The 19463-nt window shown below is 44.5% G+C and overlaps 1 protein-coding gene across 5 annotated transcripts in view; it reads right to left on the reverse strand.

The window, feature by feature from the left end:
* Positions 1 to 957: 957 nt before the first annotated feature.
* ARHGEF3 (Rho guanine nucleotide exchange factor 3) overlaps positions 958 to 19463 on the reverse strand; it is a 249310-nt gene continuing 230804 nt past the window's right edge. For all 5 annotated transcript variants that reach the window (XM_040994676.1, XM_040994678.1, XM_040994680.1 and 2 more), the window contains 4 exons: positions 15299 to 15556; positions 8768 to 8938; positions 5594 to 5780; positions 958 to 3481 (listed from right to left, as the gene is read on the reverse strand). In XM_040994676.1, coding sequence (XP_040850610.1) covers positions 3129 to 3481; positions 5594 to 5780; positions 8768 to 8938; positions 15299 to 15556 — 969 coding nt within the window. In that variant the 3' untranslated portion in view covers positions 958 to 3128. The remainder of the gene's footprint in view (positions 3482 to 5593; positions 5781 to 8767; positions 8939 to 15298; positions 15557 to 19463) is intronic.

Raw genomic sequence — 19463 nt, forward strand, 5'->3', positions numbered from 1 at the left:
ATTACCAGGAAGCTGGATGTCAAGAGGAGCAGTCAGGACTCAAACAGGCACGCATACGGAATGCAGGTACTTCAAGCAGTGGCTTCACCTGCTGTACCACAATGCTAGTCCTTTGTTTAAATTTTTTTTTTTTTTAAGATTTATGTGTTTATAAGAAAGGCAGAGTTACAGAAGGGCACAGAGAGAGAGAGAGAGACAGAGATGGAGATGAGGAGGAGAAAGACATGGAGGGGAGAGAAAAGGAGGGAAAGAAGGAGGGAGCAAGACAAGCAATTCTTCCATTCACTGGTTCACTCCCAAGAAGACCACAATGGCCAGAAGTGGGCCAGTGTGAGGTCAGGAGCCAGGAACTTCTTCCTGGTCTCCCACGTGACTGCAGGGCTCAAGTATGTAGCCATCTTCCACTGCTTCTCCAGGAGCATCAGTAGGGAGCTGGGTCAGTAGTAGGGCAGCCAGGACTTGAACTGGTCAGCATTACAGGTGGTGACTGCCCACTATGCCAGAGCACCAGCTCCCTGCTTAAACTCTTTTTTTTTTTTAAAGATTTATTTTTATTATTTTTTGATTGGAAAGGTGGATATACAGAGAGGAGAGACAGAGAGGAAGATCTTCCGTCCGATGATTCACTCCCCAAGTGAGCGCAACGGGCCGATACTATGCCGATCTGAAGCCAGGAGCCTCTTCTGGGTCTCCCACGCGGGTGCAGGGTCCCAAAGCTTTGGGCTGTCCTCGACTGCTTTCCCAGGCCACAGGCAGGGAGCTGGAAGGGAAGTGGGGCTGCCAGGATTAGAACCGGCGCCCATATGGGATCCCGGGCGTGCTAGGCGAGGACCTTAACCACTTGCGCCACCGCACCGGGCCCTGCTTAAACTCTTGACTTTAGATAGGGTAGTGAGATTTTGGGAAGTGGGATGAGATTAAAATTGTAAATTTGAGCAATAAAAAGCAGACCCAAGATTATTCATATTAATTCTTTAAAAGTAGACTGAAATTTCAATAGAATTGCAAAAGAAAATGCATCTTCTTATGTAGCTTCAGATTCATCCACAGTCACTTAAATTAACAATGAGTTCAACTGTTTTCTGTAACAATTATGGCTTATCACTCGAGTAAATACACAGTGGGAATCAAGACAGGCATCAACAACAAATACATGAATAAGTAAAGAATACTTAAACAGATCTTAGAAACCTGAGTCATGCAAAAGCCCTGATGAAATAAATCAGAATATTTATTTCAACCTACTCCCTCTTTAACGTGTGTATCTGAGAACCACAAGGAAAGACTGAATTTTTGGTCACCTCACTAGGACAGGTGACAGCTGTTCTTGGTAGGGCAAACACCGTACACAAGGCGGGTAGCATTTTAAGGTAATTTATTTGAAATGCTTCCAGAAAAGTTTAAGGCCATTATATAAAAACATTCATTTCCTCAATACATTCAGTGCCTTCCTTCGCATAGGTCAACGCTGGACGAACCTCTGTTCTCAACACATTGGCCAAAGTGGCTGATATCTCCTGCAAAGATTGGGTCCTTCTTTCCCCACTTGAAATGTCTTTTCTCTCAGCGTTCTTCTGCCTCCATCCGCAGCAGATTCACTTCCTTGCTAACTTCAGCAACTTGAGAAACAAAGCAGTTTTAAATAAACTTGCAATAGAAAAAATTCACCATGTTTAAAATCTATAAATACAGAAATAGGTTTTACAGGGTAAAACTGACCACAAGTTTTCTCTTGAAAAATAATAATGTAATATACGTTGTTTCTACATTGATAAATTTTGTCACATGGCTGCTCTGAATGCACATGATACATGTACATAATGACAATATTGTATTTACTGCTTTCTTTTCTGTAAACTTGAAAGACACAGAATATTTAAAAAAAAACTTTTTTGGCAATAATTTAGAATCACTACTACTAGTGCTGGTGTGGGTATAATTTTGCAAGGGGGGGTCATCCTGAATATTTACACTTACAGAGAGCTTTGCTGGGTATTTAGGTAACTTTTTAAAAGGTCTACACCCTACCCTGCACTGTATGCAAATCAAGATGAGACCAAGAGGTTTTGGCTGATCATCAGTAATTGGCCTTGGAAGAATGTAATTAGAACTCTGAGACCCAACAGCAGAGAAGGAGACCTCAGGACTCAGGTCTGTCTCCAAGAGACGCTTTCTCTCTTCTAGCCCTTCCCACAGGAGGTCTGACGAAGCTCTTTGCCTTCCCGATTCTTCCTATGTGTCCGTGTGGGCAGCATCACGGATACACTCACAGAATGCTTTCATTTTGTCCTTGTTCCCAATTCCATATCCTGAGGAGGCCCACACAGATGACACAAGTCAAGGCTGGGGCTTTTCTTCCCATCCTGCCAGGTTTCCCCTGGCCCTGTGGGGCTGACTCTGATGTTTCAGGTTAGGAATGGCTCTCTAAGGCAAGCCACTAAGTGGGACAGACAACTTTTGGTGCTGTGTACATTTCCATGAGAGATTCGGAGCTGTCATGGCCCTTGTGAGGTCAGCCTCAGTTTCATGTCCTAAGAGATGAGCACATCCAACGTGCACTGGGGAGGGGAATGGCAGGGTTCACACGACGCCTTGTCCTCTGCACAGTGCAGCCTTCAGAACCCCTCGAGATGGCCTTCAGGTAAAATGACATCAAAACCAGTTCACTTCCAAGGGTGATCTTTCTCCATTCTCCCTCTGTCTTCTCTAGGGTGGCTTTGTCACATCCTGTTTTGTGAAGCTCTCTAAATCCCAGGCCTTCAGCTACATGTCAAAGAGCTGGACAAACACGGGCACTCTGCAGAGACAACAGCTTAGAGATCCTTTTCCTTTCTACTTTTAGAAAAATCCAGCAGGACAACTGTAAGTAACTTGTCTTAAGTACCTCTCCATCCATCCAGATGCTTCTGAAAGACAACACAGGGTAATGGCTGCCACAGACCCCAGCTTATACAGTGTGACTGGCAGTTACAGTACTCGGGACACACGTAGAGACACAGTGTGAGCCCGGGGCCAGCACAGTCACCAAAGTATTCAAAAAAGTGCTTCTCCAAACGGCTCCACATGTGGAATGCAAATACTGTACAAGTAAGACACAGGGCTGCTTCCAGGCCAGACACACGCTTTTGTCAGACGTTGCTTTCCACGTGCCTGCTGCTCCCACAGGATGAGTCCGTCTGCTCCATGCGCTCACAGTCAAGGCTGACTTCACTCGTGTCCATGCTACAGTCTGACTCGCTGTCTGATTGGTCCATCTGTTCAGGCTTCATTTCCCCCTGTGGCTCCCTGCTCTCCGAGTCGGCATTTAGGAAGGATCCTTCCGAGTCGATGACTCCGGCCTGCCCAGCCGCGCACACAACTGTTTCTTTGGCTTGACGGATACAGTTGAGCCACTGTTGCTTGTTGAAGGTGTCACTGGCTTGGAGCGAGTGCGTCTGACTTTGGGATCCATTTTTGAAACTCACCCTGAAGAAGTTTTTAACTAGAATTGAAAATACATGAAGGGGGATTAAAAAAATAGATCATTGGAGAGGTAAGACTCAGGTCAAAGACAATACCTGGAGTGAGGCTAACCCTTCTGGCTCCCACACCAGACATAGCTGAGCATAAAGTCTTTCCTGCCAATGCAACACATGGCTCCTCTCTGCCCTGCAGAGCTGCGGGCCAACCAATCGCCACTGACGCAGATCCAGCTCACACAAGCAAGCAGCCGGTTCTCAGCTTACAACAGCTCAGGGTCAGAGGTCCCAGGGAGACTTGTCACCAATGCTGACTGCAGAGCTTGTTAAAACTGTAGCTCCTGGAATGGCTGTTTGGTCTAGTGGTCAAGACACCTGCATCCCATATTGGAACGCTTGGGTTTGAGTCCTGGCTCCTCCATGTCCCCGTTACCTGCCAACACATACTCGGGGGGGTGGGAGGGGGTACCAGGTAATGGCTTAGCTGAGTCCCTGCCACTCCTGGGGGACACTGGAGTAGAATTCCTGGCCACTGGGGCTGAAGCTGTTGCAGGCATTTAGGGAAAAAACCAACAGATGAAATTTTTCAGCTGCTCATGTAAATAAACACTATTCATACACAAAAAATGGATTCTTGGGTGCTCCACTTCTGACCCAGTACGTGCAGGGTAAGTCTGATAATCTGTAAGCCATTACATAGCTTTTGTTTTTCTAGTTTAAGGAGCTCTTTGTACCACCAAAATATGCCAATGGTTTGCTTGAGAGTCCCAGTGCATTTAGTTTCCAGTGATTGAAAAGATATGTCAAAACACAGAGCTGTTATGTATTTGGTTACCTTTTTAAAGGAAGTTACATTTTAATAATGACAGGAGCCACATACACTATTAAAAAATGCTATCACACAATATGAGAAACATCTTATTTAATCTAACAACAACAATAGTAACTAGTATTTAGTGGGCCCTGCATGCCACACGCGAGGTTTGGTTCACAGGTATCACACTCCCTGCATCAACCCTGTCGCCAGTGACAGTGGCACCACAGACGAAATGAATGAAAAAGGCAGATGGGGCCCAAAAGTTACAACACTCGCTGTTGTGGGCTGGAGAATAAACCTAGACCCTTAGAAACATGAGCTCTTCTTTGGCTCTTGACTTATTCCCTAGTTCCTCTATGTCTCAGCTTCCTTATTTGTAAAATGGGGGGAAGTAAGAACCTCCTTTACAAGGCTATTACCAGGAATAAATGGCATCACACAGATAAATGCTTATGCAATGCCTGGCACATACTCCAGGACTATAAGCCCTTATTTCACTCCTAGTATGGCAGAGGGATTGGGGAGTAGGTAAGAGACAGTGCACACCTATTTTTCTGACAATATCATGTCTATTTAATCCAGAAGGCACAGACATTAGATGCTCAAAGAAGGCCTCCCTGACCATCTTATCTGAAACAGATCTCGCAATGCTACCCCTCTGCCACCTGTTCCAGCTTTCAGTTTTCTCAATAGCACATGTACACTGTGTTTTATCATCTGTCGCGATGTGAGCTACGTAGAGGACAAGGCATTTAACTGCTTGGCTCACCACTGAGTATTTAGGGCCAGGAGCAATGCTTGACACACAGGAGATGCTGTCTTAGGATTTCTGGGTTAATTCCTCCGTTTAAGAAGCCTCATATTAAGAGAGGCCCATCTGAGTAATGCTACAGATGAACCTTCCTCCCAGCCTCTGTAAGGATATTTGCCAGTTCAACTAAAAAAAATCTACTTTTACACAACCATTCTCCCCAGAGGGAGTATCTAGTATTAAGCATGCTTTTATCCAACAGGAGGAGACAGAGAAAGGGAACTTAGGATGTATCAGCTATGTGCAGACAACTTCCCTCAGAGTATTTTACTTAGTTCTTTTCACAACCTTATGTGGGAGGGATGCCCACATGTCCACATTTCAGGTGGGAAATTGAAACTCACAGGAGATGAGCAAGGGGACATTATCAGTAACTGATGAGACAGTGCTGGAATGCAACTGGACCATGAGGCACTGGTCTTAGCACCTGCCGGCTACTCCTAACCTACCACCAACAAAACCGCCCAACAGGTTAACCCAGCCCGGGCCAGACCCATGTGTACGTACTCCTCTCATTGTTGCTGAACGCTCCGCGCAGGGAACCGCCCAGCCTCACTTCTCCGTCCTGCAGGTCTTCCAGCAAGAGGTCCTTCACTGGGATCGGCTGTCGGTACAGCTGGTAGCAGAGCTGTTCGTTGTGAGTGATGGCTCGAGTGATTACGAGCACTTCTTGGAACAGAAATACATGCAGTTTCTAGAAAAGAATCCAGAGGATTTCTCTAAGCAGGTGAGTTCTGGATCATCCAAGTTCATCCTGGATTATGAACTTCTAGGCTCAAATCCCACTCCAGGAGCTGGGCACTTGGGCACGTCTGAGGTGTTGCAAGATATACCCACTGCCTTCTGTAGAAGCTCCTCCCAAACAACCCACTGTAGAGCCATTCTGCACAGATGTTGTGAGCAAGGCTGCCACTTTGGGAGCCATATTCACCCTGCAATTCACATCCTGTACAGACACACACAGCCTCCAGCCTCAGTGATGAAGGAGGGTAGGGGAAACATGCTCCTGACTTTGTTTTATATTGTCCAATATAGTTCCATTGGATCAAAATGAACAATAGTCTACAGAAGGTGAGACTGGTGTATCAAAGCCTAATGTTAATTTTTGCTTCCCAAATCCATGAAAACACATGTTCCTTGACCACAGAGCTGAGCGCCAGCTATATCCAAGAACTCCAAACGAGAAGATTCTGCAGCTCTTATCAGAGTTCCTGGATTCAACATCTGGATCCAGTGTGTGACTTCAGTTTCCTGTTAATAGGGACCTTGGTAGGCAGTAGCGGCAATGGCTCAAGCAGATGGCTTCCATCCAGCAACAAGGGTTTAGTCTCTCTGCTTCTGGTTTGACCTTGGGCCTGGCACCATTACGGGTCTTTTGGGGAGTGAACTAAATGCATCCTACCTTACAAAGCAACAACAACAACAAAAGCTTGTCTCAAATCATATCAAAGCCAGTTTGCTGGGTAGATCTGGGATCAATTTGCTCTACTCAATTTTAATGGCTTTATTCTTCCCCCATCTTTTGGAAGGAATTAGACATTGGAAGTGGAAAAATCCACAACTTCATATACTTGAGTTCTGGTTTACTGAAGGGAATATGCATATTATCATCCCAGTGACTCGAAGGGGGTAGACCAGAAGGCAGAGTGCAAACTCAGAATTTTAATGTGAGCCTGGGGAAGTACATTCAGCATGACAAGCTCATTTCATATTTGGGAGAAAAGAAATTCACGGGTTTCTCCTCCTCTCCTCTCCTCTCCACATCCCACCCTTTGTACCCAACACACATGCACACACACACACAGGAAGGGAGAGAGAAAGAGAGAGACCCAATTAAAAATTATAATGTCTATTTAAAAACAGTATAAAAGCAAAATATAACTTAGATGACCAAGATAAAGTCTCTGGGGGTAGGCAGTGTGAAAAGAATACATTATCAGTTTCTGCTGGGGTAGGGCATGAAGGCGCTGGCCACTGTTTTATGCACTTAATGTTCAGAGATTTCTATCCTGTTTCTGCTTTAAGCTTGTGGCCAAGGAAGACCTTTCCAGCTCAGATGGTCTGAACAATCTTTTAAACATGCCTTCATTGACGAACACTCCCTGAGAGCTCCTCCTGCTAGTCCCAGCTCCTCTTAGCCCTCTAGCTACTGTGCTTTTTTTTTTCTTTCTAGCATAGGACTTTATTCATAATGACTTCTGCAATGCTACTGGAGGAGAGAAAAAGAAAAACACCTCTCAGTCCGACTACATTTTGTCCTCAAAATCCATCTGTCTGTGGTACAAGTCGAGTTCATCTTTACTGCTCTAGGCACCCCACAGAGTCCTCAATCCTCAACTAACACACAGGAGGAACAGCCCCACCAATGCATCTCTCTGACTTTTTCCCCGAAGGCTTCCTAGAAAGAACATTCTAGAAGCTGAATGTCAGACAGAAGTCCACCAGCATTTTCTAAAGATCAGCAAGATGCAGAACACAGTTTTCAGCAATCCATAACTCCCTTGTCAAACATGAATGTGTCCTCCAGCAGCACTCACTGCCCCATCAGCTGGTGGGGATCCAGCAGCCCTGAGAATCAGGGAGCATTTCTCAGCCAGCCTTGCCCAGGTTAAGAGAGTGTCCCTTGAATTAACAAAGCTTCAACAAAGAACCCCCTTGGCTTTCACTACAAGGGTCGACTAGAGACTGAAGATGAAATTACAATCAAAAGGGAAGTACTCTCCCAGTGGCTATTTCAACACAGAAATTTTATTATTTTTATTTATTTATTTTCATTGAAAAGTCAGATATAGAGAGAGGAGGAGAGACAGAGAGGAAGATCTTCCGCCTGATGATTCACTTCCCAAGTGACCACAATGGCTGACGCTGAGCTGATCTGAAGTCAGGAGCCAGGAACCTCCTCCGGGTCTCCCACATGCGTGCTGGGTCCCAAGGCTTTGGGCCATCCTTAACTGCTTTCCCAGGCCACAAGCAGGGAGCTGGATGGGAAGTGGAGCTGCCAGGATTAGAACTGGCGCCCATATGATATCCTGGCGAATTCAAGGTGAGGGCTTTAGCCACTAGGCTATTGCATTGGGCCAAGAAATTTTATTTTTTAATGATTTATTTTTATTGGAAAGGCAGATTTTTACAGAGAGAAATACAGAAAGAAAGATTTGCCATCTGCTGGTTCACTCTTCAAATGGCTGCAATGATCAGAGTTGAGCCAATCAGAAGCTGGAAGCCAGAAACTTCTGGGTCTCCCATGTGAGTGCAGGGGCCCAAGGCTTTGGGTCATCCTCCATTGGGAGCTAGATGGGCAGTGGAGCAGCCATAACACAAACTGGTGGCCATATGAAATCCCGGCGCTTGCAGGTGGGGGATTAGCTCGCTAAACCGTTCTGCCAGCCCCTCAACACAGAAATTTCAAACATTCCTTCTTTCTCTCTCACTCACATACACACATTGAAGATCAATATCAAAGAAAATAAAACGTTGACAAAATTATGTTGGCTTCCAGCATCATTTTTGAATATATACTGATTCATGGCATTAAAAAAAAATGATTCTAAGCTATATCTTCACAGTATATATACACTCAGAATTCTCATCTATGAGTACAAACATTTTCTATTGCTTATAAAAGACCCTGGAGAGCCAATCTGTGATTGAAAGAACCTGCTCAAGGAGAGTAGGCCTTACCACGCCTCTGTTGTTCTTCAGTTCCCCATGACAACACAAGACTCTTGAGCTGTCAATCAGAGAGTCCTTCTGGCCTTCTTCCAAGTAAAGCAGCCGCTCTTTGTAATAGCGACACTCCGATTCCCCAGTCTTGGTGTTGATTTCGGCCACAATTCCCTGAATGATGTTTATCTGTGCAAACAAAGAGGAAAGTAAGTTTTGGGCAGAAGGGCAGGAAGCAACCATCTACACCAATAGGTCTTACAGACTCAGTCTGGGAGGTCACCAACACTCACTTGGGAAAAGGAGAAAAAGAAATAACACTATTATGATGCTGTATTTATCCATCCATTCTTATAGACATATACCAAACAGATTTATTTAGCATATTGACACATAAGTTTATCTGAAAGGAGAAAATACAATATTCAGTCTTGGCTCGTTAGATTCAACTACTGAGTTCCAAATTGCTCATCTTTTCATTGAACATATTTTTAGTATTTGTTAAAGACATATTTACACATTTGAAAGAGTTACAGAGAGGAAAAAAGAGGATGGGGGAGAGAGAGAGAGAAAGATCAATGTTTTATCTGCTGATTCACTCCCCAAATGGCCTCAAAGGCTGTGGCTGGGCTGAAGTCAGGAGCTTGGAACTCCATCTGATCTTCTACATGGGTGGCAGGGGTCCAAGTACACGGGCTATTCTCTGCTGCTTTCCCAGGCATATCAGCAGGGACCTGGAGCATAAGTGGAGCAGACAGGTGCTCACATAGGTATCAGTTTTAACCAGCTCTGCCATAACACTGGCCTCTATGTTTTCATTTTTAATGGACATATGGTAATTGTACCCATTTATAGGGTAAAATGTGACATTTCAATACATGTATACAAACAGCAATAATCATACCTTGGTAACTTACACATCTATCTCTATTACTGCAAATGTTTATAATTTCTTTATGCTGAGAACATTCAAAATTTTTCTCTGCTAGCTATTTTGAAATATTCAAAATAAACTGGTATTGTGTTCAACTATACTATAGAACATTAGAAGTCATTCCTAATAATCAACTGCATCTTGTACCTGTTAACCATCCTCTCTCTACCTTGACCCCAAATCTTCCCTAGGCTCTGGTACCCACTATTCTATTCCCTGCTTTTTTGAGATGACATGTTACATATGTCTTCTTTTATTTCTTTTTTTAAAAAAACTATTTCATGGGCCCGGCGCGGTGGCGCAAGTGGTTAAAGGTCCTCGCCTTGCACGCCCGGGATCCCATATGGGCGCCGGTTCTAATCCCGGCAGCCCCGCTTCCCTTCCAGCTCCCTGCTTGTGGCCTGGGAAAGCAGTCGAGGACAGCCCAAAGCTTTGGGAACCTGCACCCGCGTGGGAGACCCGGAAGAGGCTCCTGGCTTCGGATCGGCATAGCATCGGCCCGTTGCGCTCACTTGGGGAGTGAATCATCGGACGGAAGATCTTCCTCTCTGTCTCTCCTCTCTGTATATCTGCCTTTCCAATGAAAAAATAATAAAAATAAATCTTTAAAAAAAAAAAAAAACTATTTCATTATTTTTATTTGAAAGGCAGAGTTACAGAGAAAGAGAGACAGAGAACTTCCATTGCTAATTCACTCCCCAAATGGCCACAGCCAGGAGCCTGGAGCTTCTTCCAGGTCTCCATGATGGTATAGGGGCCCAAACACGAAGGCCATCCTCTACTGTTTTCCCAAGCCATAAGCAGAGAGTGGGTCGGAATTGGAGCAGCTGGGACTTGAATTATCACCAAATGGGATGCTGGTTAACCTGATACACCACGGTGCTGGCCCCTGTACATGTCTTTTTCCCCCTGTACATGTACATGTCTTAAAGCATGCTCACTGTGTTAAAAAGGTAGGCATATAAAAACTGAGCCAAGGAGGGGAAGCAAAACAAAATGCTAGAATTGTGAAGACAGAGAATCTTTGGTTGGAGATCTCTTTGCATGTACTCAATCTAATGCACAAAAATATTTCCAAAAAGAATAGCTTGAAAATCTTTTTAGAGCTGACTACAGTTGCTGATTTAACCAGCTAATACTAGGAGTATTTGGACAGCTGGAATTAATAGCATTTTAGTCAATTCTCTAAGCTTTCTGCAAGTCCGCGGGGAACCAGAAAGAAGATGCCCTACGGGTTTAACGATGTGTTCATTTTTTAATTGAACGCTGGGATGGAGCAGCTCGCACATCATAGGAAGATTAATAAACTCAAACACCACCATGCTTCCTTAGGCAGCTATGACTGCTTTCAAATAATGCTTATTTCTTTAGTGCTCAAAGAAAAGAGAGACAAAACCATGGAAACAATCAACATCCTCCTTCAATATTCCCAGTGTGCATTTATAATAGGAAATCCAGGTCTGTTTTCACTTATGTTTACTTATTCTTAAAATCTGATTCATTCATTGGAGAGGCAGAGACAGATAGACACAGAAGAGAGCTTCTGTTGGCTGATTCACACTCTGAATACCCAAGACAGCCAGTGTTGAAGTTGCCCAGAACTGGGAATTCAATCCTGGTCTCTCTGGTGGGTGGCAAGAATGCAGTGACTTAGAGCGCTGTAACTCCTGCTTCCCACAGTGCACTTTAGCAGGACGCTATAACTAGGAATCTTAAATAGGATGTGGGTGTCGTAACCACCATAAGCTAAATACCCATATCTGCTTTATTCAAGTTGATGTTTTGGTATGTCTGTATCTCTATACACCACAAGGGTGTCACCTCTCTTCATTGATCCCTGAGATCTATTTGCCAGGCTTCCAGGGAGGAATAAAGATACACAGAGCAGGTTGCCAGGACCCAAACAGTCATGGCAGTTATGCATTAAGTTAAACTTAAATCCTTGCCAGGGTTTAGACTGAAGGAGAGGATGAGGGACCTGCTAAGAGTTCAGGGATTAAACCCACACATGCTGGAATCATCATCTTCAGAGTGGAATTGGAACCCTGTCTGTCTGGTCCCTTTGTGCCACGAAGTCATTTACCTTTTAGCACTGACATGAACCAAGAATAGTGGGCTGGATTGCTCGGCATCAAAAACAGGACTGTTCTTCCCATTGATTTCAGTTTTTTTTTTTTTTAAGGTGCTGGGGAACAGTGGCAGACATGAGGAAAGGGCAGTCTGCAGGATGATTTTCTGGCTGCAACAATTCTGAGAATTTTAAAACATTGAATAACCAGATCTCTTGTATGTCTGAGTCCAAAGTCCTGTTTCAAGAAGCTCTCTTTTGGGGCTTATTTCAATCACCCCCACAAAACACAATCAAGATGTTCTAATAAAGACGTGGTAGTTTATACACTGCATTAAAGACCATTCTTGCAATCAACTCCCTTAGTGTGCAAGCAATTTACTCAGCATTCGTTGCTATTTCCCTTTTCATAGGTTGGAAATTTATTCAAGGAACATATAAATCAAGCTCCACTGGCACCATGCATTTTATATTTGTTGAACATTCACAATGCACTCACGGATACAGGTTAAATAATTCTGCTCCCTTGGGGGTAACGGTGCATGCATTTTGAAAAGAGGGAGAAAAAGATCTGTGCCTGACTGTGGACATGAGCATACAGAAGATTTGTCTTGCAGACATGTTCAAATGTAGAAATATCCAATTGTGCAGCTCTGCCTGAATAGGTGGGTGCAGATCCAACTTTTAAAACTGGCTTCACACTTTATGCACTAGGGAAACTGGATTACTGGCACAACCTTCTATACTGCAAACAAACATATCCTCATCCACTTTAAAATTCAAACTTGAATGCACTAGTTGTTTCTTTAAAACGAGCCAGTGCTTTCATGCTGCATATTAAAAAAAAAAAAGGAAGCTTCACTCTCAAGTCAGAAGAGGCTTTTTTAGAGTAGCTAGAGCTCCGTGTTGTTTTCATTCCTGCAAACCACACACTCGCTGAGATGAAGTACAGAGAGGAGGCAACTCCATCACACTCTCCCCAGTAATAATAATTAAAAAAGACACGATGAAGTGAGATGGGTGCTTTCCTATGGGCGAGCGAGTGTTAGGTTGGGTCATGGCTTACTTAGCCTATGCGAGGGGCAGTGGGAGCAAGGTTTCAATGCGTATCTAGAGACTTGAGACCCACTCTTGGTTTCAGTGAAAGCCTTGAGACCCTTCTCCTGTTTTGACAGCACCTTGAGACCCCTGCAGACCCATGCAATAGGAAGGAAGCCCAAGGCCTTCCAGATATTCCCCTCCCTCTCAATCTCTTCTGGTAATTTGGGTACCTTTCAGTAGCTTGGTCACCTCCTCTAACTGCCTACCCCCCGTCCATACCCCTCTTGTGGTAAACTTGTGATAGTCTTGTAATAAACAACTCCAGGATGCACATGGATTACATAAGTTGTGGTGGCCTACACAGTGCCACCTGGCAAAGTACATGACAGCTGTACTGATTGGGTAGGCTTATAATATGTAACAGATACTTACATCCAATAGAACTATTGTTACTACTCTGAGGCTTGTTTCCCTGGCTCCTCCCTATATAAGCTTGTGCTTGGTTACCAATAAATGAACAAGTTCACCATAACTGTCTCCCGTTCTTTTCTACCAAGAATGTCATCACTGCACCACGTTACCTGGATGAATGATCCACGGCTGAGGGCCCCCACACATCCCCACTGCCTGCATTTACCCCCTGCCCTATCTTTGCATCCTGGACCAAGGGCCTCGTCTCAGGGGAGTTGGGTCTGACCCTTCAAGCATCACTTTTTTCTCACTTCTCTGTGCCATGTGAGGGCACCAGGCCTGGCTCCGCATTGACGAGGCCTTGCCACAATGCCTCGGCAGTTTCAAAGGTGATGAGGTTTCCGGGAAGTGGCTGGGATTGCTGCATGAGCATTCAGGATCATAGAGAGGCAGGATGGCACAGGACCTGGGGTCTACACCGATAGGGTTTGGCTCTGGAACTGGGAAGCTGTTTGTACCATATCCAGGTCTCATGGGGAACAGCTGTGAAGCAGAATGACTAGAAAGGTGTTCAACCAGTGTGAACTATTGTTACTATTCCTACTCAAGACTTAACTCCCTATGGGATTACCCGGGCAGGGTGCTTAGCAGGTTCTAGCTTCTGATGATCTGACCTGTCCCACATTAAATCTGGGAATCAGCCCTTTGTATTGGCAAGTCAGTTTCCACTCCTACAAGATTTTCAGGATTTTATACCTGGATCACAGCAGTAATATTCCCCTTCCTCCGCTCCCAGCCCTCTCGAACATGCAGCTTAGACACCTGCCTCTTCCTGCCTGGTCCCTGATCTACCTACAGACAGTAACCTGTCCAGGGTCACACAGTTTGTAATGATACAGCTGGCATTTGAACCCTGAGTCCCAGCTACTCAGGAAGTAGAAAACACATAAAAACAAACCTTCAGCTAATGACATGCCAAAAAAAAAAAAAGGTCACACACTGATCTAGAGGCCCCTGTAACACTGCATCTGCCTCTGTGTCTCCTGCCTCGCCCCTGCTGCTTCCTGGGAGTAATGTACAGCCCCAGGCCGACTGATGCACACACTGTTCCCTCCTTCCCTCTGGCCTGCCATCTGCTCTATCCTGCCCTGTGTAGGGCCCGGAGCAGAGCCAAGCCCTCTGGGACTCTAGTTGTTCGCAATATTCTAACAACAGGGATCTCATTTTCCCTTGTCTTCTGCTGAGGTGAGAGTGGAAGCGGCGTTCTTCACACCACCCAGTCCACCACTGGTAAACAAGCACTGAACGAGGGGCCCACAGGTGAGCAGGAGGCATGAGCAGGCATGCCGCCACATTTGGGGTCCATGTGCTACTGCTATCACAAAATATCTAAAAGCAGGTGATTTACAGAGAAATCAACTTAGCTCTAGGGCTCAGGAGACTTGGAAGTTCAGGAACACATGCTGGCCTCTGCTCAGCACCTGGTGAGTGCCCTCTCAAGGCTTTAGGACATGGCAAGAACACTACATGGAAAAACAGTAAGTGGGCCAGTGCGGGTCTTTCTTTTCCATCAAAAGCCACTGAGGCCACCCTGGGGCGGCTGACTTCATCAAATCCTAATTACCTCCAAAAGACCCTGCCTCCAAATACTGCCAATCTAACAGTTTGAGTCTTACATTTCCAAAATAGAACTTTAGGTGGGAAACATTCAAGACACAGCATCCATCTTATATAAGAATATCAACTTTATAAATGGGCTTTTTAACGGTTACCCTAGAAGTCAACTCCTATAGTTTAACTAAACAAAGATATTCAGTCTAAAATTTCACAAAGACTTTAACCCTCACAGCCAGCAACTATAACCCAAGATGAGCTACCCATACAGAATCAAAATTTCTAGAAGCAAAGAAACCTTAGAGTATGTTTCCTACATAAATACCACATTTTACAGTTGAGGAGATGGAGGCAAGCAAGAGACCTGCAAAATCAGAATATGACTGACAGTGTTGCTAGGCCTGGAACCCGGGGAAGGGGCAGGGGGGAGGGGAGAGAGAAAGTGATAGAGAGAGAGAGAGAGAGAAAAGAGCCGACTCACAGCTTCCTCCAAGTGCTGCTGATCTGGATTGTCGTTTGGTGTGTGCCTCAAGATTTCTCGCAGAAGCAGAGGGTATTTCACCAGGCGGCTTCTTGGAATATCAAGGAAATTCCAGAGATCCAGTTTGCGGCTAAAGGGGGACTCTAAGCATCGCTGTAGGAAATCCTGGACTCGGTGGTCTTGTTTTTTGTGGTCCAGGAGAGCTTTGGCGGCGACTTGATTGCTGCAGTAGCTGTCATAGGAGCTGAGACAAGGGAGCTAAGAAGGAAACATGAAAAGAAGGTTGGAACATCAAAACAGCTGCACCCTGAAGCTACAAGCCTTGTTGGACCTGAACAAATAGCCAACTGGTCTGCTGACCTGGACAACGTTCCTCTATGTGGCTGGAAGAAACTAGTACTATCTTCAAACAGCAATCCCTTGGCAGTTTTCTTAGGCTCTGGCTTGTTTTCATAAAGTGATTTTCTTAGCTGTATGTTTAATTTGATTGCTAAGGTCCCTATCACAGATTTGTGCCTATTTTATGCCAACACAAACCACGCAGAAAAGAACCAGAATTATTACACATGGATACAGTTTATAACCTACCTAACTGAACCAAAGCATCCAGTAAGGCAAAAGCCACCTATATTTAAAAAAAAGTAGCATTTAAGATTATCCATAAGAAATCCATGTAGGACACTTGGTGGCACGTACACAAAAGGCAAAGGGTCAGACCCCAGAGCTGAGTACTTGAGTTTCTCGGTATAAATGCCTTCACATTCATTTTTATTTATTTGCTTGTTTGTTTAAGGTTTATTTTATTTACTTGAAAGGCAGAGTTACAGAGAAAGAGGCATCTTCATTCTCTGGTTTACTCTGCAAATGGTTGTAATGACTGGGGTTGGGTCAGGCCAAAGCCATGCACTTGGAACTCCATCCAGGTCTCCTGTGTGGGTGCAGGGACCCTGTACTTGGGCCTTTTTCTGTTTTCCCAGGTGCATTAGCAAGGAGATGGATTGAAAGCGGAGCAACTGGGACTAAAACAGGCACTCATATGGGATGGTGGGATCACAAACACTGCCTTAACCTGCTGTGTTAACACTGGTCGTGCCTTCATGTTGGCTTTAAGATGACCTGATTCTAAGGCAACCCAATTAGAAAGGGACTCAAGAAGTAAAGCAAGGGCCAGCATGGTAGCTTATCAGGCTAATCCTCTGCCTGCAGCACTGGCATCCTATATGGGTACTGGCTTGGGTCCCAGATGTTCCACTTCCAATCTAGTTCCTTGCCAACAGCCTACGAAAGCAGTCGTAAATGGCTTAAGTCCTTGGATCTCTGCATCCACATGGGAGACCCAGAAGATGCTCCTGGTTTCTGGCTTCAGATTGGCTTAACTCTGGCCATTGTGGTCACTTGCGGAGTGAACCAGCAGATGAAAGATCTCTATCTCTCCTTCCTTCCCTTTCTGTAAATCTGCCTCTCAAATAACAATAAACAAAGTCTTTAAAAAGGAAGAAGTTAAAGCAAATTTTTTGCTTTGCTAATGCACCTGGGAAAACAGAAAAAGGCCCAAGTACAGGGTCCCTGCACCCACATGGGAGACCTGGATGGAGTTCCAAGCTTGTGGCTTTGGCCTGACCCAGCCCCAGCCATTACAATGGGTAGAAGGCTGCATTTACCACTACACTACCCTGTAAAAGGTTTCAACCCAAGAGGCTTTGTATTGGACCTACTATCTAGCAGACACTTAAGCATGTGTTATAGAGGTTATCAAGCCACTTGGGACACGAGCATCCTCTTTCAGAGTGCTTGGGTTCAACTTCTAACTCCACTCCTGATTCCAGTTTCCTGCTAATGTGTATCCTCGCAGGCAGCAGTGATGGCTCAAGAGCTTGTTTCCTACCATCCACATGGGGGACCTGGATTCAGGTCCCAGCTCCTGGCCCCAGGTCCTTACAGACATTTGTAGAGGAGAGATCTGCCTGTCTCTCATTCAACACACACAGTTTGTTTTGAATGAATAAATTTACTTCGAATCGATCATAAAATTCGTATCTGATGATTTGCAAACACTGCTTACAAGTAAAGCATGACCAAAAAAGTAAAGCATGACAGCATTTGAAAATTCATATATTTTGTTGCCCCTTTATACTTGCGATTAAAATGATTTTTCATGGTGTAACAAGCTAAGTCTTCTGTGAGACACCAGTATTCCACATAGGCTGTGGTCCAAGTCCACATTGCTCCATCTCCAATTGCACTTCCTGTTACTGGCCTGGGAAAGCAGTGGAGGCTGGTCCAAGTGCTTGGGTCCCTGTACTCAGTGGGAGATCTGGAAGAAGCTCCTGGCTTTGGATCATTGTGGCCATTTGAGAAATGAACCAGCAGATGAAATTCTCTCTCTCTCTCTCTACCTCTCCTCTTTCTATAATTCTTCCTTTCAAAAATAAACACATGTTAAATTATTTTTCCAATCCTTGATACAAGAAAAAAAAATAAACAGGTTCATTTTTTAAACATAGTACACTGCTAATGTCTACTTTCTTTTTTATAGAAAAAAACTACTTGTGTTTAAAAAAAGTTGCAGAAATCTTTTCCTTAACCTTAAATGTGAAAGCAATGATAATTGATACACACATCCCAGATGCAGTGTTGTGGCATATAATTTAGATTTTCAGTGTCAATTAAAAAGGGCCTCAGGCAGTCTTAATTTCATTTCCACTTCCTCGCCCTTTAAAAAGACCTGGACATGCCGGATGCTTTCATCAAGGAAAAACAAATTGCAGTAACCATTGGATATAAACTGGAAGAAACCCTGGACCGCCTTGTTGCTCTCTGATGCTGCGTCTCACTACCATGGCAACCAAACCGGGGCATGCTGGTATTCACACCTGAAAACGGTGTTTATTTCCTGGGCCTGACCTGAAAAGCTCTCTGATTGAGCCACAGGTCAGAAAAGACCACAAGTGAGCTTCAACTAGATACAGGATGAAGAGCATTCTCAAGTACAGCCACATTGACTTATTTCAGATGGGAGAGGTGAAAACAGATGGTTAGGACAGACTCTGGGATTGGAGAGCTGGGTTCAAGACACAAGTTGGCAGCTCTAAGTCTCTGAGCTCCAGTTTCTTCTCCTACACAATGCATATCTGCCATGTCCTGTGCCTTCAAGGACAGGAAATGGGAGTGCCAAGCTTGACTCCTGGTAAAGAATCAGTCAGGATCAGCCCACGTTGTTAGTGGTCCCTACATTTTTTTTTTAACTGAAGAAATTGTAGTTTAGAGAAACAATTTTGAAGAGAAAACCTGAGCCCAAGGCTGTTCTTGCGCCCTTCCTCCTACACTCCCCACAATCTCTGAAGGACTCAGATCTTTAAGTAGACTATCGGAAATTTTTAAAAATCACATTTTTAAAAGAAAAGAAGTTCTATCTCCTTTTTTTTTTTCGCTTCCATGTGATCCTACCTCTCTTGTTGGAACTAAAATTTCATGAGAGGCCAAATTAACATAAGAACTTGCTGCTTTGGAGAGCTCAAGACTTATTTTATTATCGACAGAAAATGTTAATGTGGACCTAAGTCATTTGGGAAGCTGCTTCCTTGAGCGGGGAGGATTCCTCCATCCAGCAGAGTTGCTCTCTGAAAGCAACCATTCTGGTCAAGGTCTTCAAAGTCAAGGGCATGGACTAATTCATCCCAAAGATAGAAGGGCTGGCCAAGGGCTGTCCCACTCAGAAGGCCTGCTCGGTTAAATGCAAGGTTTTGTTGTAAGCTTTCTTACCTTTTTTTTTGGTGGGGGGGTGGAGGGAATAAATTAAAATTTTTTGTGGGTGGAATGGGCTCTGACTCTTCTCACTCAAAGTCCAAAGATGTTTGTTTTGTTCTCTTAGAAAGGCCAGAACTCAAACAGATGAGGTGCTTGGTTTTCAGTTGTTACTTGCACAGACACATTAGTTTCAAGAGGGAAAACATCAGTTTGTTGGAGCTGATACACAAGGGCCATTTTTCACTCAGACTGGCAACAAAGTCCCTGTTTGACGCTGAAGGATCCAGGCTGCAACACACCTCCGTAGGTGATGTGTGAAAAACAATTGCCAAAGTTGTCCCTGGATCAAATCAATTTTTAAATAAAAGTGCCACACATTTACTGCAGAAAAAAGGTTATTAACAAGGCCAATTCCTAC

Source organism: Ochotona curzoniae, unplaced genomic scaffold (genome assembly GCF_017591425.1).
Source record: "Ochotona curzoniae isolate NIBS_2020 unplaced genomic scaffold, NIBS_Ocur_1.0 contig_908, whole genome shotgun sequence".
In the NCBI taxonomy this organism is placed as follows: domain Eukaryota; kingdom Metazoa; phylum Chordata; class Mammalia; order Lagomorpha; family Ochotonidae; genus Ochotona; species Ochotona curzoniae.